This window comes from Bombus affinis, chromosome 4 (assembly GCF_024516045.1).
Source record: "Bombus affinis isolate iyBomAffi1 chromosome 4, iyBomAffi1.2, whole genome shotgun sequence".
Classification (NCBI taxonomy): Eukaryota; Metazoa; Arthropoda; class Insecta; order Hymenoptera; family Apidae; genus Bombus; species Bombus affinis.
The window spans coordinates 6,373,085-6,395,686 of NC_066347.1; the positions used below are offsets into that span (position 1 = coordinate 6,373,085).

General features: G+C 39.4%; 1 protein-coding gene across 8 annotated transcripts in view; it reads left to right on the forward strand.

Moving 5' to 3' along the window:
• The window catches only part of LOC126915697 (zinc finger protein chinmo), a 72,391-nt gene that overhangs the window by 18,553 nt on the left and 31,236 nt on the right, over positions 1-22,602 (forward strand). For 4 of the 8 annotated variants that reach the window (XM_050720621.1, XM_050720622.1, XM_050720616.1 and 1 more), the window contains exons 2-6: positions 2,025-2,249; positions 19,635-19,855; positions 20,516-20,895; positions 21,660-21,907; positions 22,191-22,472. In XM_050720621.1, coding sequence (XP_050576578.1) covers positions 2,132-2,249; positions 19,635-19,855; positions 20,516-20,895; positions 21,660-21,907; positions 22,191-22,472 — 1,249 coding nt within the window. In that variant the 5' untranslated portion in view covers positions 2,025-2,131. Of the gene's footprint in view, positions 1-193; positions 1,593-2,024; positions 2,250-3,231; positions 6,194-15,543; positions 17,142-19,634; positions 19,856-20,515; positions 20,896-21,659; positions 21,908-22,190; positions 22,473-22,602 lie in introns of those variants that run through there. The other 4 variants (XM_050720615.1, XM_050720620.1, XM_050720619.1 and 1 more) reach the window with 4 other exon arrangements.

Consider the following 22,602-nt stretch of genomic DNA (forward strand, 5'->3'; position numbering starts at 1 on the left):
GATGCATCCGCGGCCGGTTCTGCATAGTTCACAGCCGATTAAACTTTCCGTGGGACAGTGACGTAATAGCGTGGCCGTGGTAACGAAGGCGACCGTGCAACCGTGATCCCTTCCACGCTCGCGGCGTTCTTGCCGAGTGGCGCCACGTTTCCGCGTTTCGTCCCTGGCACGTGTTAGATTAGAAAGTGGCGGGGATGTGTGATACCTTAGAAGCGTTAAAGGGGGATATATGGGATCGTAGAGGAACGACAAAGAGACAATGACAGGGAACGAGACGAAACCCTTTAAACGAGAAAGACAGCGACAGAAGGTGGCAAGGGGAATGCGGTGAGAATCAACCATGAACAAGCAGAAGAGAGAAACAGATAAATACTGAAAGAGATAGAAACTAGAAATGACAGAGAGAGCGAGAGAGAGAGAAAGAGGTACCACGCGAACTGAAGTTCTACTAGCCTTAAGCAATCTCTCCCCACCCCTCTTCGAAAAAGTCGAATCTTACTTCCCCTACTCCTGGACGTTTCTCCTTCGGTTCCTCTCCTCCCACCTACGCGACCTTCCCTCTTCTTCCACTCGTGCCTACCGCCACCCGGCCCCCCGAAAGTACACCGAACTCACACTATTTCGTCTAACCGCATTTGCATCGGCACCGATGACCCATATTCACGTTCTTTCCTCCGCGACATCACACCAACGACGTCTTCGATCCTCCTTCTCTCTTCTGCCACCGGTTTCTTCTACTACTCGTACACACGTCGATCGCGTACGATCCTCCCGCGCGCGTACATCGTCGTCGTCGTCGTCGTTGTCGTCGTCGTCGGGGTCCTCACCGTCGTCGCGGCTATCTGTTCCTCTACCGCTCGCTACCAGTGAGTAGAAAGAAGATAGAGAAACGAGCACGCGTGCACGAGTAACGGAGAACGAGTCAGTGAGAGCGTACTTCACGGTGAAGGGGAGAAAGAGACACGCGACGACGGACAGTTACGCGTGATTCGTTCCTGCGAGTCGCGACGATGCGCGATGCAAGTCGGTGACTCGATTTCGGCCGGCTAAGACCAAGTAAACTCGGCCCAGTGTATACGCGACCAGTGTTCCGATACACTACGAGAGCATCACGCGGAGGGAACACGCGGCTTTCGTTTCAGTTTCATCTTTCACTGCTTTGCCTGTCTTTTTTTTCTTCGTTCACTTGTTCGTTAATCAAACGTACGCTTTGTAAATCAAAGTTATCCGGTTGCGTTTCGTAACGTTTCGTTGTACTGTGTCCGTGGCTCGAAACAGGGAGCATCAAGTAGAATCAGTGAGATCGAGGAACACTTTTGGAGGATCATGTGCCGCGTGAACACGTGTACGCGAGACCGGTGCGCAGAGTACTGTTGTCGTTCTGTTCAGTGAGTTCGAGCCAGCTCGTGACTCGTAAATCGGCAAAAGTGATTCGTACAATCGAGATACGAGCGTGTATCGTGTGATCCCGAAGTGGGTGTCGCAGATATTCGAGACGCGTACGGATTATCGCGAATGGTGCGCGATCATCGATGCATCGGTATCCCTGTTGAGGCTGTATCGAGCGGATGGTAATACGGTCCTGAGCATCGGTAGGTTTCGCTCCGGCTTTTATCGCTCGTATCACGGAAATCCGGTTAGAACGTTCCATGACACGGTGTAGAGTACGAGCAACTCGCGGTTAGCCAACTGATTCGATTCGATGATTCGCATCCCCGGTTTGCTCCATCGATCTCTCGAGCTGGTGAATTACCCGTTGCCTTGACGATCGCTGGGTTACAGACTCGTCTATGGATCGTAATATTTCGTCGATAACACGATTGCTCTCGGATAGATATTGCGACTCGTATCGTGACACCGTGAACATTTCCAAGATTTGACGCGTATTCAATAGAGCTGTTATCGTAGACAACGGTTACGCTTTAAGATACTGCTGTAAATGTTTTGATACGTAGTGTTTTATACGCTGCTTTTATATGTATGAATTGTTGATGGTTTATAAAGGAAGATTGCTTTCTGTATAGTTGGACGAACTGTTGGGCACGAGCGCGATCAAGAAGGAAAATACCTACTTGAAGGTGGCAGAAACAGGGGTGGAGAAGGTCACGGGGTCGGGCCTAGGGGTGGCATCATGGACTCTCATCAGCAATTCTGTCTCAAGTGGAATAGTTTCGGTAGCAACCTAGCGACAGCGTTCTCGAATTTGTTCAAAAGCGAGAGTCTTACCGATGTCACCCTATTCTGCGAGGGTAAGTTCCACTCGTATATTACTTACAATTAACATGTTTATACTTGAGCAGGTATCTTAAAGATTCAGCAATTTCATCTACGTTATATATTACCACGATATCTCGTTATGTATAAAAGAGAATCTCGAGAACGTACAAAAACACGACGCAACGACAATGCACGCACAGTCGTCTTCGAAATGTTATACCTTCTTAAATCAAAGTTGTCACTGCACGCTTCGAGTAAATCGAGTATTAACTGTCAGTTGGTGTCGTTGAATCGTAAACGATACGTAATGGTATCAGTAAAGTTACTTAATTTCAGAATACATAGACCACACTTTTGTTTTAATCCATATCCCGTATTCCACGCGATAAGAACCATCAACGAGATCTCTCGCGTAAAATACAAAGCAAAGATGGAAATTAAACAACTGGGTCTAAGTCTAATTCGACTTTACGATCATCTGTAAACCAACCGAGAGCTAAATGCGACTTCCATCAATTCGTTTATCAATATCGAGCCGTTGCAGTGACAACGCGATATTCGAACAGCAACCACGTTTCCCTGGCTTATCAGTCAACAACAAAATGTAAAAATTGCTGAAAGAAACGATCGTTTTCGCACGTGGCCGGAAGCCTTGCGTACCTCCAATGTCTGACCAAAGCGACGCCATCACTCCTTGCGCGCGAACACGCTCTCACCTGCCGACCTCTGTGCAAACGTATGCAGGCGGTCGCACGATTCGCGAGCCGGTGCACGTGTGCGGCTGCAGGCGAAGTGCAGCGGCGGCAGATTGGCCCGCCTCCTACCCCTGTTTCACCCAATCACGCGGGGCGAGTCACCACTCGCGCAGAGTCAGTCGGCGTGCATGCGAATCTCTGCCAGCCTTGCACATCGTTCTATGTATACACCGTATATACGTATACGTATCGTAGCAAGCGGATACACGCGCGTGCAGCATGCTACTGGTGCGCGCGATTTCCCCCAGTGCGAATGCAACATTCTTACAGATTCGTCGCGCGAAACCGCAGTTCGCGGTGAGCCGCGGTGCAATCCACTCACGCTTGCATTGCGTCGTTCCTCGTGCGTGTCGTACTCGTATCGTACTCGTATCGATCGCTACGATGCATCCGACTGATTGTTTGTGAATCTCGCCGAGAGTTCCTTCAAAAATTTCTACAGAATTTATGAAGAATTCGTCGGGGCGATTCGTAGAGAGTCTGCTTAGAAGTTCGCATGGGATTTGCAAAGAATTCGTGTAATTACGGGTATGAAAATGATTCGTGGGAAAATATCGTGAAAGTTGTATAAAGAATTCATCGATTTGTTATAATAAAAATTCATGAAACGGGTAATTCCTAAAGAATCGATTAAAGGATTCGTATAAAACGGAGAAAATGGAGAATTCGTGGAATTATAGTTAAAAGATATATTCATAGAATGATCGATAAAGAATTTATAAAGAATTCGTTAAAAAGTCCGCTGGGTCGAAATAGGTATTTTATCTGTGCCTGGAGAATGAACGTTCCGATCGAGTGGATTGTTTTAATTTATCGCCACGCGTGTCCCGTTTATGCAGCCACAACAGAGTGGTTTCCGGTCCTAAAATAACAGACGCGGATATACATCTTAATTGATAATGGATCGCGTTGATGCAACGATATTTCGTCATTGTTCGCTGGTTTTGCTTCGAGCAGAATACGTTTTGGAGTTTCTCTGATGTCTTGTCATCGTAGCCTAATGCGATCGTCACATGGTTGTTTAAATATGCATCGTTTAACGAAAAGGTACCGGTGTCTGATTTCTGTGATGCGTTAAATAAACACGTGTCTCGTGTGACGTAAATATTTGACACGGCTGGATTAACATAATCGTTTAGAGTGCACTGCAACGATTTCCTCTATCTATATTACGTGTTATAAATTTAAGTATCGCGCTACGTTCTACGTATTGTATTCTATGCATCGAACAAAAGAAGATAATAAAATGGCTCCCGTTTAATTTAAATACCATTTGACTTCCTAAGTAATGCAGCCTATGCATCGAACAAAAGAAGACAATGATATACTCGATGATACCTGCATACTTACACAGTTCGTATGTCAAATAGAAATGCGTCACGAGGGCAATCGTTATTGCACGATCTTGTTCATATTTACATTGCTAAAAATTGACTCAGCGTGTGCAACGAGTTATACGCGGAGCGAAGACTACCGAGGCTTCGCGATTGCGACGTCAATAAATTTCGGCATAACTTATCAGCCACAATGATAACGCTGCTATAAGCTAACATACGAAACTGGATATTTCTTCCGTTATCAACTTTGCTGGATAAAAAAGAATGTGCAACTTTCGAGACTCGTGCTCGAGTTTCTTCTAATCTTCGATGTCATGCCCTCGTAAACATATTGATCAAGCAATTTATATGTATATACATTGAAACGATCCGAATCATCGGAATCTTGCGTGTATAACGTGTCACGCTGCATCGACGCTGCAGTACCGTTATAAATTCTATTGTCGAATACAAAAGTATGAGTGAGTGGATATTGGTGTCATACCGATTCATAGGCAGCTAACGGCGTCCCGTTAAATGCAGCACATAGAGAAAGTTGTGAGTTGACTAGATCGACCGATTAATCACTATCGCTCGCGAAGACCGCAGAACCACTCGCTTAATTGGTTAGTTGGCCCACCACGTGCCATCGAGTTGCTTTTTTCCCCATGATGATCGTAAGAGCTATGTGGATCGATCGAAACGAGACTAGCTGATCCTGGTCTTCTTTTACTTCTAATGGTAACACAATCGATCGACTGTTGTGTGGTGGAAATTCTAATAGCGTGATATTACCCATAGATACTCGATTTCCCTGGATTTCGTTTCAACGATCAGGAATTTGGGATAGATTCTTTAGGAAAGTTGAAATTCTAAGAAAATTTGGATATATCCTGTATCGGATGTCATTAATTAGGTGTATTTTTCTAATATTTCCAAATAGTTCATTATTTTCGTGAAATTAATGGATAGAATTGTTTGCTTTTGATTATCGACATTGACATCTTTGCGTGCAAAATGTCACTTATAGAAATTTTGTTGTACTCGTTAAGATCGTCTCGTAAAAGCGAAAGACGAGCCAAAAAGTGTAGTGGAAATAATAACATAGATGGTAATTAGTCGATATGCAGTGACCGATGAAATGGACAGTCTTTGTAAGAATCGCAATTACCAAATTACGTATCTTTTGACATATCGAACATGTAATCGAAATCGTTCCACCAATATCAATCTCCTTTGCTTCCCTCTGAACATCTCTACAAATTCATCTACATTTAGCCCATTTTTTCGTGACAAATTCTCGACATGCAACTCGCGTCAATGTCGACGTCGGACAGCTAAAGTCCAACCGCGCGATTCGCGATAACCTTCGCTGGCCCCGAAACGGGTGGACACTTCCGAAATGGACGTTTTTTACATTTGTACGCGACGCGATATGAATTTTTGTTCGCGCGTGCAACGAGCTACCCGGCTGTCCCTATTCCCCTTACGGTCTCGTTTCCTCCGTCGAACGCTCAATTCTCCTTTTCTAACGCTTTCTCTCTAGTCCACACGCGCGCGTCCTGATTTCACGAAAACAGCCTCTAACGCGCTCTGCCTAGTGGAACAGTTTCTTTGAAACGAAGGGAAAGGAGAAGTTTCCTTTCCAGTCTCTGCCGTGGAGTTCTAACGAAGGTCGTAGGATCTGTTCGCCTCGTTGGGGAAGGTGGACGAAAGTCGACGAAAATCCGTATTCGCTCGTTCCTCCACTTCGATGGGGAGAAACAGGGAGGAGTAACTCGATGCTTTGTCGCCTGGAGTGTGGTCTTTCTGCTCGTGAAGCTAGAGAGGGTGAGAACCTAAAAGGGAGGTCGGTAGATGGGAAGGGTTCAAGGACGACGAAGTTTGCTGTGGAGGAAAAGGGAGGTAAGAACGTAAGCGTGCTCCAAAGATGAGATCGTGTGGTTGAGCAATGCGTATGCTCGTGTGGTTTAGATGTATGCGCATGTACAAATGTATGTTCGTATGTATACGTAAGTACATGTACGTATGTATGTATATATGGATGTATGAATGTGTGTTAGTATACAGTATACGTATGTATATGTTTGAAAAACTCGTAAGGAGATTTGCTTTATTTTTAGTATTTTATGTTATAAGACACGTATAATACGGATGAAATAATAGATTTATAATAAAATGCTTAGAAAATAAAAGCTGCGAAAAGCATATAATTTATATGATATACTAAATGATATCGTCGGCTGGTAATACTTATGGCTGACAGTGTATGTAAGAATATGTATGCGTATGTATGTCGATGCATATGTATACATATATACGTGCCAGTACTATGCGCACAGATGTATGTAATCGCTGGAAGGTCCAAAGGAAGACGAAAGTAGGTCTGGGTTACAGTTAGATCTAACAGTCTTCTTCACGGTCTTCTTCAACCGTATAGGCGATGCACACTGTTTCAAATATATCGGCACGCGGTATACGCACTGGCACGCAGCACACGTATATTCGTATTTCTATATGTATAAATGCGTGGGACGTTGCGTATCTTTCGAGCTTGCGAGTAACTTGTGGTAGAATTTCTGATCGAAGTTGGAATGTTGAATATAGGGATGGATTAGACGTGGAGTTAAGATAGCAGAATTAAGATTGTTATTCGCTTCGTTTTCTGATCCGTTGTTATTATACTTTATACATTTGCTTTGCTTTACAACGTTCTTTGTTTTCTTTTCGATATAGCCTGTTTTAATAATGGGATTATTAATTGTTGTTTAGAAAATTAGTAATTATGTAAACACTTGATACATCGAGTTTAGTTCACAAGCCCCACATTGATCAACCCCATAAATCGAAAAACAAAGAACGATGATAACGTTGCAGACATTATTATTTAGATGTACTGTGAAATCTCGTATTACTTGTGTCATCTTCTCGCAATAAATGAACTCGTGGAAGTAGATACCTAATCTATTTCCAGAATAGCGAATGTTAATCGCGTACATATTTAATGAAATTGAGAAACTGACTAAAGGTGAAGTCGATCAGTTTGGTTTCTGGGAGGCTCGAATCAATATTGTAGAATCGAAAATAAATGTAGCGCATAAATGTATGGTTTATATTGGTATTGATTCAGCGTTGGAAGTTGCATAACATACCAAGGCGAAAGATAAGACTCGAGTACATAAATCTTTCGCTGTAAGAAATGTGTCAAGCACGAAGTAGGAACACGTGTATCTGCGATATGAAAATATTCGGGCAAAAATCGAGAATAAAAAAAGAAAAAGAAAGACGAATTACATACAAATCGAAATTTATAAGCGTTATCAACGAAACGCGAGAAAGTTTGCTTGTGAGCTGTGTGCGTGCCCGCGCGATCAATCGCTTCTGTATATGTGTGTAACGTTACAAGATTATACGGAGTGTGCAAGCGACACGTGGAACGTTAGACCAGAAACATTCATATGCTGTTTGTTAGTGTCCGAGCGGAACTATCCCGGACGCTGTCCTTAGATGCGAAAGGCGGCTTCTTATGCGGCCATCGCAACCAAAATTCATTTGAATATGACCCAAATAATTGCATCTATTTGCATGCGATATGTGTGGCTTCTTAGAGTACGCGTTTAATAATTTTTCGTATTATTAGAAAGCTAAGGAGGTTTCTTATATTAAGTGAAAGCTGCTTATTTCAGCGACAGAATCTTCTTTTTTTTATGCGGTTATTCCTGGTGAAGATATCAATATCAAGCGAAGTCATTTTAGCGCCGTCGAATATTTTTGCTCTATTCGCTGCTTTTTACGTGTTGTGAACCGTATAATATAAGGTCATGGCATAGTTTTGTGTAAATATACCGTTCCTCTTACGTTATAGTTACACGCAACGAACAAACAAGCCTTCTTTCGTCGTTATTTATCTCAAAAAACATTATATTATTAAACATATATATATATATAATGTTACCTATCCAAAAAGAGAGAAGCGAATCTAAAGATCTGAGAAATATTTCATTTCAATCGTTTCTCGAGTGTAAGAAACAAAAAGAATTCGAGTTAATTTTTTTCCAAATCATGATTTTAACTAATTTATAACATCTATAAAGCAGTCATAATTTCATAATTATAAACCTCCTTCCACATCGTAAATCCATTAAAAACTTAAAATCCAGCAATCTTAGTCATTCTGAATATTCATAACACAATAATTTCCAACAGAGGAAATACATTAGCCGCGTATCGTTATTACGCGACACGAAATCTTTCCGCCAGATTATATTTCGGGCGTAGAGAGCGTGATTTGGCCAAATCCACGACGCGACGTAGTTGCCGCGATACGAGCCGTTGTGGACGATTATCTTTCGAGATCAATCGTTGTTATTGGGTCACTGTGTTTAGTGCAACGCGATAACGCGTAGGCAGACACAGTTCCGAGCGGCAGCACGGTATCTGGGTGAAGCAAAAGGGTCGGCCATAAGCAGGAAATTAGGCCGTGTCGTTCGTTCGCCGCTGTATGTTGCAACCAGAACTCGAAGTGACGCACGCGGAAACACGCACAGATGCGTAGCCACCGTGCGTAGCTGCATGTGGACACGTCGTGAGAACGCGACACATCCTCTGTCCTATGAAATCCATATGTTTTACAAATTTTCATCCGCTATGAAATATTGCTTTTCATTATTATACTGCGTTTTAGGCCTGGAAATGTTTGTTCCAGCGTGAAGCACGAGTTATATCAGCTTTTATTATTAGTGGATTCGACTTTATCGATAAATTTGCCGTTAGAAAGAGACAAAGTAGATTTATGTAATGCTGTTCACGAATTATAGATATCCATGTGATGGTGATAGTTGCTGTACGATTATGACAATCGTATGAACATTTCTCTGTTCGATAGAGTTTGCAAATATTTGATCATGGGATGTCTCGGATAGTAAACAATTTTCGATTCTCTCGCAACGCGCTTATAATTTTTCTGGATATATTATAATTAGTTAGTCATTATGTTAAAGAAGGAAGTAGTGTTCTAGGATGACTAATTCAGTAAACGATATTTGTACGCATAACATTACATTATTATCAAGGTAAATTTCGTTAATGTCGAACAGTTCCAGAGTTATACTTATGTACTTATATAATTTAGTTTAAAAGAAATATGGGAGACTGTTTGTAATATGGTGTTAAACTAACGACAAGCTATACGAGTCTTTGGTAATTCGCATCGAATCGTCACTATTCAGGTTCTTCAGAATTCACGTTCATTGATTACGTACGATACACGCACGCCTTCTAACCGTGCACAAAAATAAAATAAAACGCGCGTTATCTAGTCGATAACGCTGTTCGAACGCAGGTACACTTCCGCTATTTGAATTTCGAACGGCGATTCAAAAATATAAAGAATCTTCGGTTAAACGTAACGCGCTGTTGCTATTTTTATTCGCGAACATAAAGGGGTCTGTGTCCGGACTCTACGTTCCAAGCCGATTTTCTTCAGGAAAATCGTAGAGAATCGTCTAAATAGATACTTCCTATTATACCGCGGGAAATATTCCAAATTTGCAGATATTTTTTAACCAAACAGGAAATATATTTTGTTAATTGTATCGTTAAATTGCTTTCATTGATCCTGGTATATATTACGTTATCAATTTTGTTACATCTGTTGGATCATTCTCTATCTCTAATTGTTGTTTTAATTATAATTTGATTCCAGATACAGAGAATACACATTTACTGTAAATTTTTAGCATTTTAGTGAAATTTATAGTATACCACAACTATATTTGACAGTTTACTTGAGTCTCTAGTGGTCCATTGTCAAAGGATCGAAATATTCAAAATCCTTTCGTTTGTTGAAACGAAACACATAAAATTGACGTATTTATGTATTAAGTACTTAGCTTACTTAAGTATATAACTGTATTAGTTTAAAAAATATAAAAAATATTGGCTATCTGAGCGCAAAATAGAGATATAGAACGTAGTCTAGGAACGATCGCAAATCATGTATAGTCGAGTACAAAGAAGGTTTCAGAAACTCGATGTACGACCGATATAAAGGGGACAACCGAGAAATGGGGAGTGAATGTACTTGACTCGTAAACTCGAGAACTCAGTGAAGCAAAATATACTTCTTAGTCAAGGTTAGCTCTGATGCAACAGGATGCCGGCCATTGACATCGTGTTCCGTCCTCTCATCAATTCCTACTCGTACACGTGCTAGTAATTCGTAAACTTTTCTGCGACTTATTTATCTCTTCACGTCGTTGCGTACTAATTAAAAAGTCTTTTCACTGTCAATGAATTGCGTAATATTTTAAACTTCCACGACGACACTACCTTTGGTGCCTTTCACATTTGGATGATGCCTTGTCTTCAAGATATTTCGTATCATTTTTATGTATTTTTCGTGGAACTAATCACGAAATATGTAATCATTTTTTTAATGTAATTCTTTTTATTTCACTCAACAAGGAATATCATTTTTTCTATCAGGTAGGCATACCTACGTTAGAGGTATAACTTCACTTGACTCCGTTTAATTTTATCTTTGACTCAAAATAATCCAAAGCCATTCGACTTCTTATCAAATATCAAAAATACTCAATCTTCAACGTTTTACGTATACTTAATCATATATCTCTTATTTATTTCAAATTTATCACATTCCTTTCGTGTTTATTATATCCAAAAATCGTATGTCCGATCACTTAATGAGAGTAACAGAATATCAATTCGCTTAAGCAATAAGACGATGTATCAATTTGATGAAATACAAGTTAATATAATTCAGCTTTCAAACGCGACCAAATTGTTCGTCGGTGATTCAAATATTTTGTCACTGCTTTCACAATATCTCATTCCTCTCGTTTGGTTCTCCTCGTGCAGTCATAGTGATTAATTGAGTTGGCCCATCTAATAGGTGAAATGCTAAAGTCCGATAGCTTACTTTGAGATTGCTCGTTAATCTATTCTCTGTTCGTGCAACGCGGTTTGTCAATCCTGTTGCGAGGCTCTTCTCTTGCCGATTTGCTGTTTCTATTAGAAACGTGACGACCATAACCGCCAGCGTTCACCTATTTCGTAGTATGGAAGTTTCGAAGGTAAGAATTCCTGGAATATTATGGCCGAGGATAAAAGTACCGTAATCATACAATTACTCACGAAACCAGTATAACCTTTCTCTTAAAATGACGATGGACGTTAGGAACGAAATGCAAAGTACATGATTTGCAGGTTCACGTTGGTTTCGGTCTTACCTGCTTTGCGTTCAAAGGAAAAACCTAAAATTGATAGTTTTATTTGTGTACTCCAGAAAGGCGTTCTTAGAAATCTATTTTCTTTATCATCTTTATGCAGGTTAGCGTACTTGGAATTATCGCCTCGATCTATCGTTAAAGATACAAGTTCTGTATCGAGTTGTTCCGAATAGAAGTTTCGTGATTTTATGAAGCAATATTCTGTTCTTATATGCAACTATGGTAGTTTACATTCACTTCTTCTTTTGCTTCGTAGAAGGATTGAGATAAAATTTGATGTCGCTCAGTACTTTCTCTTTTTTCATATAAAGAAACCTCTTTCGAGAAGCTGCTACAATCATCGATTCTAAATGTAATATTATTTTTGATTAAATATAACATTTTTCTTATTTAAAAATTCAATTACTTCAATTTTTATGGGAAAGAAGATATAAAACACCAAGTGCAGAATTCAGTAAAAGAAAGAATATTTTTTTAGAAATGATTGCCATAGCCTACGTTTCGTGAACAATCGCAATCGTTCGAGCATCGAGGCTGGAAAAGTGAGTATGGAACGCGTGGAACTATGGGTGATTTCAAGGCCTCTGGCATTTGTTAGTATTACAAGGCAAACGCAGAGTTGCGAAACTTCACGTTGTTGATAGCGTTGCTGCTGTTATCAGATTACTACGATATTAAATACCATGTGGTCACAAACGTAGATCGATAACATTATGCGCCCATCTCTTTCGAAAACTTCGTAATAAAATGAAAAAAACACACACAGATAAAATATGGAATATTCGTGCACTTTCGAACGATGTTCGAGCGTCAAACGCGACTAAATGCAGGTGCCCAGGTACTGATAATTTTCTCTAGAATCGAGAATTAATCATCCGTCTACTAAGTAGGTCAATGACACAATTACACAACCCGCTGGCTTAACAGACTCGTGCGTGCATTTATGGCCTTTGTTGGAACAAACGCAACGCGTATAAATATAACCGTAAATTCGCGATATCTTCTGTTTTTTTGCCACGTCGAAGAAACATTGAGAATTGTTTGGTTTTATTTCTGATTTTTTCTTTTTTTCAAAATTTTCATGTATCTTTGTTTATTAATTCTTCTTCTTATACTTCACATATTTCTCTTTACATTAATATTTCTGCGCTTATTAATGCTTTTGATCATTCGTTCATTCGAGTTATTTGGAATTGTTTAATTCATTTTATCGGTAATTTTATGTTGGTAAAAATTTTGTAAGGAGGAGGAAAAAAAAACATGACGAATCTTACAATAGTTCGATATAAGTTCACAAATCGGTCGTTTAGATTAAACTGCAGTTTTTTCTTACGATAATGTAAATTATCTGTTCGCTTATATTCGCTGCTCGTATTATGAAAGCGTAGGATTACTAGAAATTACATACATGAAAACATTTTATCATTTCGTTACATTCGTAAAGATGCTCTATGTGTGTGAATTATACAATTTTTTTTATCGCCAAGCTAGGGGAAATAATATGAAATGACTGATCAAGATAAAGTACATTATCAGAAAAAATTTTCCTCGCTGCGAATGAATGATTTACAAATTTATGCTGACATAGAATATCTTATATTCATTCGGTAAATACTTATTTAAACTTAATTAAACTAAATAATTTCAACCTGTTGTCACTGCTTTTGTTTTCATCTTTTATATATGGTTCCACAATAAATGAAACAATTTTTTGAACCCACATGCGAAGCTCTATCTATCATAAAGTTTTTGAGAATTCGGATTTGGCGATATATTTAAAATTTTTAGAATATCATCCCTTAAATTTTACATTCGATCATACAGTGATGCGTTTTCATTGCTCGAAAAATGTTAATTTTATAAAAAAATTGACTTACACCACTATGATACTTAGCTCTTCGTATAAAGCTACCGCATTGAGGATATCGATCACCGACATGGATCAAAATCTCCATATTCTCTGCTTACCACGATTACATTGGCAAATACATATTTCAGCACGATTATCAAATAACAAAAATTCATGAAAAATCGTTACATGTTATACATTCGCCTAATGCAAAGCATTCGCATGCAGCCACGCGGGGTTGCACGGCATACGTGATCGCGGCTGCCGATTTTTCGGTCGCGCGACGGAGTTTCAAAGCTCACGGCCATCCCCACCACCCGTCCATTTTCGCGCGCCCAATTCTTCGTTCCCTTTCGTGTATATTCGTGCCCCCTCCCCTGCATCCGCGCGTATCGTCACGATCGTGCAGCGAGCGGCGTGAGTACTTGGCTATAATAAGCGAAGGGAACATGTGTGAAAACCGCGACCTTGGTCCCACGCGGCCATTGGCCGGAACCAAAGGAAGCCGACTGCCGTGATTGGCCGGTTCGTTCGAAACCAGACGCGACACCCGGTGCTCCGCATGTGTACGATCATACGCGTGTACCGCGGAATCTGGCGGCAAAATTCAGACACAGAGGGGAACTAGCTTGTGCGTTCTGCATTCGCGACCTTGTCAGGCCATTGACCGTCGTTTTCGCCCCTTGGCTCTGCCTTTCTTTGTCGCTGTACAACCAGCAGCCTGTCGCGTTCCCAACGAATCAACCTCTTTATCTTTTCGCTCGTCTTCCAATCGGACCACGAAATACTGCGTGTTACTCATGTTATGTATGTATGGATGTATGTTCGATGAGATATGTTGAGTAACGTGCACGCGATGCACGTGGCTGAGATGTTATCGATATAGGGCTACGGCGAAAGAGCTTCTTTTCGTCACTTCTTGGAATAGTTTTATAGATATATTTTATAGATGTAGTGTATAGATATATTTATAGATAATCGTATGCTTACAAGATTAACTTACCCCTTAGGTTTATAAAAGCAGCTACATAAAAATCAAAGTGATTTCAGCGAGGTAAATTGTTCGATTTCCGAAAGATCGAATGTTGAATATTTAAGCTGGTATTAAGAAATTTGTAACCAAATTGAGTTGGTTGGTTTGGTTTCTAAATAACCATGGATATTCATATAAATGTGAAGTAAGAGGTAATTGAGTGGAAGACATATTTTTGTTCCAACTGTATGTAGTTTTGCTTCTCGATGACCTAACATTAACGCTACGTAATTCCATGTGTACTCGAGTAGCGACGCTTCTCGAGATCGATTTCTCATTATTTTTAACTGTACCATTTGATTTTACCATTGCGTTGCTGTCAATTGATTATTACGGGAAGCAAGGAACCGAAACTTTTCTATACGTTCAGACATTAAATTCGCATCATTACATTTACACGTAATTTCTCTGTATTTATCGCACGTGTCAAACTGGCGCAGGAGTCGAACTAGGGTTAATTCGTTTGATTTATGATTTCTACGAATCACGAGGTAGGACATACTTTAAATCGCCGCACGATACCAACTAATCTCATACGTTGTATTCTCCGCTACAATTTTATTTTTAAGAAACTAACATTTTTTCAAAGTACACATAACTCGTACAGTTACCAGATTGCTATCGTTAGTAGCATTTTTAAGCATAATATATTCACATGTTTGTATCGTAGATTCCATCGCGGAATGAATCAGAGATTTGAACAAAATCCATGTCATTTTCTATGAAACAGCAACGGTGACATTTAATTTATGGCGCTTCCGGGTTCTCCGTACAGTATGTTAGACGTGCACAGAGTAATAGAATTAAGGTGTGCGATGGTAGAGGGAACGATGACCATGGTAGGAAACTGAAAACCCTAGCCCATAAAACTTCTTAGCAGCTGGCCTTGAAGTATGAATAGATTGCCCGTGAAGAGTGCATTGCTCCGTTGCGTAACTGAGCGCGTGTTATTTGCAAGTTTCTTCTCGACGTGGAGCCTGTGGACGTAGTGAATTAATATCTCGTTCTTAAGCTAATGGCATTCGTTTAACATGATCCTACCACTGATTGTTTGGTTATAGTGAACAGTGATGTTCATTGGCTTGTTTCGAATTTCCGATCTTCGTGTCATTATATAAAAAAATTTAAGAAATTTTATTCATTCTAAAATAGATTTCTTTCTAATAAGCTGTTTGACTATAGTTATAATGATGTAACGATGAAGTCACGATGAATATACAATTTTGTAAGAGACAGGCGTCTTCCTGTTGATAATCTTGATTTAAAAATCTCGAGAGACGGAAATCTCGAGTGAAATGGTTTATCCACGTGTTGCAACGTATCTAACATTGCTATCGCATAATTCGGGTGCGCCATTGTCGAGATTAAAAATTTTACAGCAAATTTCGAGCGATAATGGTGTACCAATAGCGGTAAAATAACGGCATATAAACAATGCTCGTGTATCATTCGGTTTAGGAACTTACTCGTTCAACGACTGAGATCGTCATACAATCATAGACTTCCTGTTAAGATGCGTACTTGATTACATGTGTATTTTTGCATGCCTCGTTCTCTAACTACTATAAAGAGTATTTTATTCTAGATATTTTATACATTTTTACATGTTTTCTGCGTTCACATATTTGAATATTTAAATTTTCCATTAGTGTATAAACATTCACATAGCATTTCGACAAAAAGTATACGTTGCATCGGAGTTTCTAAATAAGATAATAAGTATATTTAAAAATAGATGACAAGTAACGTCCTGGACCTAAATTTTACTGAACCAAGGTGTTTAATGTTTGTTATAGTAATATCTGAGTCATATACGCCAATAGTAATACATTTTTAAAAAAGATTGTATACTTTATTGAGCGCTAAAGTTATTCATTCCATGGCGTGTGAGTCAGCAGTGATCCACGATAGTTACAAAAGCTAGATGAACGAGAATATTCTTGCGTAGATTACTGAAGCAAGATAGGTCTAAAAGAAAGTAAAAGTGCAAACGATTCGTTCAATATGTTATTTATTTTTAATTTAACTAAAATACGAATTATCTTTCTGACAACAATCTTTGTACAGAACAAATAGCAACCATTGATACAATATTAATTTCAGTGTAGCGTTTAATTTTCTTGCACAATCCTTTCAAATCTGTTGAGAAACATCATGATTGAAGTTCTGTTTCTTCGACTTAATCGTATTTTCGTTCCTTTCTTCTCTCGCAAAAACTATTCTTTTGATGCAAGATCGAACTTTCTAAAATTAAAAATCTGTTAAACGAAAGAAGAAAGACCGTGATCGCAATAAAGTCGAACGAAAATTAAAAATACGCAATATACGTAGAAAGTACGTAAGATAGAGACATAAGGTAGAGAACAAAAGAATTGTAACTCTTTAAAATGCACCACGATATCTCGAGAAAGAAGATATCATACGCAAAAAGAGTATTATCGTATTATTGCGCCGTTCGTAGATCGTAGGAGTGTTTTGAAAGATTCCAAGCTGAAACACATCCGCGTCTTATTTTCGCTGCGTCGATCCACACAAAGGATGCGGGAATGCCAGGCACATGTTTCCGGGTCCTGGTTATGAGCCGCTGGCATAAGCTACGAACACGCTACGCAAAACGCCCACACACGCACACGCGAGTCGGTCGTTGGCCTCTGCACACCACACATCTAGGATATATATTTGGCTCGGATACCTGTAACGATACACAGCTTGCTATATTTGGTAGGTTGCAAATATTGAAATCTTCCTATACCTGATACAACACAGCCGATTATTCCACCTTCTGCAATCGTATTTAACATTATTTAACGGTATTTTTTGATAAAAATCACTATAATATTGTTCGTTGAAAAAGAATGTTTATCATTTTTATCGTTCACAGTGAAAATGAAAGTATATTTCGATATCGAAGCTGATGAATTTTATCAAGAGATTCCTTTCATTCGTTCTTTCTCTTTCTTTATGCTAAAGGATCGTAATATTTCTTGTCGAAATTCCATTCCAAGATTTCTTAATATTTTTATTGCAATTTCTTATAAAATATGCGAAAATATAATAAAACTTAAATTTGAACACTTAATTGAATATGGTTGAACTTGTAGACTATAATTATCAGCCTACAACCTAATTAAATGTTTATAACGTTTATAATGTTTATAAAATGTGGCAAATCTTTCAGTAACGCTCTACTTCAAAATCACAGCACATGTTCAGTTTGACTATTCCTATGATTTTATTAGTTTCTACGATGGTTACGGACTCATAAAAAGAGTAGAAGGTAGTTAAGTAGAATTTAATAATAGTAGAATTTCGGTGTCATTTGCATACACGTGGAGTGTAAGAGGCAGCTCTCGAAGGGGTTCGAAATTTGTTCTTTTTTTCAACCAATCTTCGAATGTCAAGGAGTTTCAAAGAACTTGATACGCTTTAGTTAGGTGAACCATTCCGAAAGGCAGGTGGTTTCGGCCACCTGGCCGGCCGTTCTTGCGTCTTTTTTTCCTTCTTGATTTCCTTATTCCTAGGATATCGTGTTATTGCGTCTCCTCTCATCTTCTTCGGTTCCTCCATGACCATCCTTCCACAAGGTTTTCGAGCAGTTCATCAGGTGCTCCTATCAAAGACAGAAATAAGGTTGTACAAGGCTAATCGTACATTGTTGATTGTCTCTTCATTACGCTGTACACAATTCTGTTGCATAAAAATTGTAATTAAAACAAAAGCATATAGAAATATGTACAGCATTTACGACGAATAAGGAATATTTTGAACGTTTCGCATTAATAGAATGTTCAACTAGTTCTCAACAATAAGATTTCAGAATTTTACTAAGTTTCGCTAGACCTTGTGAATTTCATATAACCGATATACCATTTTCTGAAATAAACAAATTTTGTATCGATATTTCTATACCCAACACGTACTGTTTTTAACCCAAAAAATTTGAATTATTCTCTAAATCGTCCAAAAAATTCGTTTCTTTACTTCTCAATTAGTATCATCTCAATCAACTTAACCAACCTTCCAAACCTTCCAAAGTGAACTCATTGAAACTTACAACGCGGATGGTTGAAAAGCGATAACGCATCGCATAACATCACGAAACCTTTATGTACCAAAAAAATTCTCAATTTCTTTCCTCTTTCCTTCTCTGAATTCAAGATAGACCGTACCCTATCTGACCTAAACTAACGACAATCTGGAGGATGAAAATATATGTTCCTCACGGATTTGTCGTTACAAACAACCTATGCGGCGCCATATTCGTTGAACGCGCACCGATATCGTATTACGCGCACGTTACACTTGCGCACGTGAATTGTAAATTACGGAAGATCGTGTCCAAGGATGACCTACATAACCAACGGGCTGCAAGAAAGGGCATCGGCGTCAAGCTGGCGCTGCCTCCTCGGTTCCTTTATGCTCGCTCGCGAAGGGAAATACAGAGCGAGAGGAAAAAAAGGGTTTGACAGTCATCACATCCTTTGCACGCCAAAATTCCCGCGGTCCTTGCGGCTCTGCTATGAAAACCGTGAGAAAAAGAAAGAAAAGAATAGTATAGAATAGAAACACACGGCTAACGAAAATCGAATAGTTCTTGGAAAACGCGCGTAATTCAGTCCTATGCAAAGCGATCGTCTTTTGTTGCTCACGCGGTATTATCTTACCAGATACGACGGTTATGTTGTTTAAATTATTGAAATTTAGAAATTGTATAGTGCGTTTAAAAAATTGGTGCGATATAAATTGGAAATTTACTAAGACATGTTATGAATGTTTAAAGTTTATTAATGGAGAATTATCCGAAACTGTCTGTAGAGTTCCGTCATTTTGGTTTACTATGTGGTTAAAAATGTAGTTTTTAATATAGACGAATCTTAGGTTTCAATAAATCTCAAAATTTCAAGATCTTATTACGAGTAATCTTCTGATCTCGTGTAACGATAGCATGGAAAGTCGTCCGATATAAAATATATTTTATTTCTCATGCTGCACAGTTTCTTGCTAATCTAATTTTTTATGTAAAAAAGTTCAAACGAAATGCAAGACAGTCATTATCATCACATTGCTATTGAAACGAACGAACTTTCCAAAAGGAAGGAGTCTCAAACTTCGAAGTAGGTAGCTTACATGAATTTTCGAAGCATACCACGTATCTCGAGTACAATATTATGAAAAAAGTTGTCTAACGAATCTGTATTGTTGCGTGTGTTTCAGGAGTAACGTTCAAGGCACACAGGTTAATCCTCGCAGCATGCAGCAAGCACTTTCAAGAGCTCTTCGAAGGAATGCCTCCTTCTCCCGCGGGACTGATCGTTATTCTCGACGGGACGAGTGCCCACAATATGGCGTCCCTTCTCGAATTCATGTACCGTGGAGAGGTCCACGTGTCCCAGGAATCCCTCAGCTCTTTCCTCAAAGCAGCCGAATGCCTTCAAGTATGCGACTTATTTCATCTCTTTTGAAATAACTGCCCTAAATAGCATTCATGTGTTTGAAACGCGAACGCGCACCTTGCATACTTTCGAGGACCGTCTTTTTATTTTTGGCCGCGATTAATGGCCAAGAGTTCCTGTTTTCGAAGCGAGAACACGAAGCTAGACTATGTCGATTTTCTTTGGGGCAATTTGGTAGATTATGATATCAATATATTATCGTCGATTATAACATCGCTCGAGATATTTCTTGTAAAAATATCTTTGTTCTATAATAATATGTACAACTGTTTTCCGTATCTATTATTTTGAGATGTTAAGATTTTCTTATCGAAAGATTTGTAAGTTGGTAGAATTATCCTACTATTTTATCTTTTACTCCGATCATGATATTCTACTGTAGTTTAATTATTCCTATTGATAAGCTATCTACATTTTCTAACTTATATTCTGCAAACTCCTAGTTTATACCTTATAATTGAGTTCAGAAAACTGGGATAAATGATCACGTACGATTTTACCTGTGACTAGATCAATTATCGACCTTGCTTAACGCTTTTGTCGAAAATCGTAAACTCTAATCTCAAACTGATTTTACAACCTTGTTATATCGCATCTGTCTACCGTAAAATCGTTAAATCGTCGATCTCGTTGAAATTACAGGTAAAGGGTCTGTCCATCGAGCACGAGAAATTGGCAGTAGCGCAGAGGCACGCTGCGGAGAACAATAGCTCATCGACGGACGCCGGGGATGGCGGAGGTGCTAGCAATGGCGGTGGTAGCAGCGGTAGCGGCGACAACGGAAGCGGGAACGTGAGCGGAAGCGTCAGTGGAAATGGTAACGCAGCTGGTGGTGCCAGCGGCGTCGGTGGAGGAGTTGGCGAAGTGAGCGACATGAGCGAAGCGGGTGAAGCAACTATGGTGAGAAACACCATGAAGAGGACCCCCACACCGGTACCTTCGCCTGCCCCTGCTTACACCGTGCCCAGCCTCTATTCCACTACCTCTCACTATTACGAAAGTCCGCCGAAAAGGCTGATGAGGTAAGCCCTTTTACCGCACCGCGAAGAACTCGCGCGCATGAAATTTTCAAACAGAATTACCACGTCTAACGACTAAGATATCGAGAATCATGCCTCGCATTCCATTGTATCTGCGATTAATCGTCGTGCCGTACGGCTTACTCTTTGACGAAATGTAATAGACAGTCATTATGTCGAAGAATGTATGGATGTACTTACATTAGGAACGTTATGAAAGAATTGTTGGATTAGGTGTTAGGTAACACGCAGTGTGGTTTAGGATGTTTCGATGTAGCTTTTTCCAAAGTGCCTATTTTGTTAGATTTCGTTGAACTACTACAAATATGGTATCGTTTGACGCGTTAATTAAATTAACTCGTAACTGGAATCATTAATCTTATTTTGGTTATGAAAGCTCCTATATTCTCGTTTTCTACGTATCTTTTCATTTCTGTGTCAACGATAAACTATATCACATATCATGCGTAAGAACTGGAATTAGCTAAACTGAAATTGATTGCCAATTTCATAATTATAGAAGCTTATAATCAAGGAACGATTCAGTTAAAATACTAGATAGCGAAAGGAAAATTATATTCTTCTAAAAATGAAGTTTGGTTGTTTTTCCAGTTGGATAAATTTTTCTTTAAAGTCTGTAAGATCTGGAAAATGATTATCGAGGGATCAAAGTCTGATATAATTCGTCGCTATAGATTGCCTAAACTTTGTGAAATTGTTAAGCATACTTTCACACGATATCGAACGTTTTTTGGCGATATTTTTAGATCGCCCAGCGACGTCGATACCTTGGGAAGGGCGAGCGTGTTGCGCGATGGCACTGCCTTCCGGCCCGCATCAGCGCCACATCCGCTTCTCCTGGAGAACCACTTCTACCAGCCGTTCATCTACCCTTCAGAAACGCCCGCACATCCCCACACCGCACCTCACACACCGACAGAATTGGAACAAGAATTAGAACGAGCAAGGTCCGAGGAGCGTAGCAATTGCGATCTCAAGGAAAGCGTAGCCGAAGGTTAGCCATTTTTTAAATAATTCATCTATCTATGCGTATTTCCATGCGTTTACAAAATTTTTGTTTCAATTTTTCCTTTCGCAAATATAATATTACAAAATAATTATAATAATATATTAAACAATATAACGATATTATAATGTAATATAAATTAGATCGAGGAAAGTTTTTAAGTATTGAGAATTCAAAAATTATTATGTTGTAATCGATCATGTTCGTTATTTTATTGTATAATTTTTGTGTTTATAAAACTTTAACAAATTGTTTGGTCTTGTGTGCGTAGATCTTCGAATAAAGCAAGAACCAGTGGCGATGACCGATCGGGAAAGGGCAGAAAAATTGGCAGAAAGATTGTCAGGCGAAGTTTATTCCGGGGGAAGGGGGTTCGATGGTGGTCATTACGGTTCAAATTCGGACCACATTCAACACGGGGGACAAGTTGGCCACGCCATAGTTCCCCTGCCGCCCGCTCATCCGCCGACTCCTGATCTCAGTCCTGCACCCACCACTCCTGCTATGTGGAATACGAAAATTAACAAGGCTGGTACTGTCTCCACTCCCGATGGTAAGTCTGAGCTTATTCATTCCTTAGTTTTGATATAATCAGAACATTATTTTGTGCAAAACTCAAGCAGAAAATGAAATACAGGAGTACATCGACGAGTAGGTATTTTAAGCAGATAAAATTAGAAATG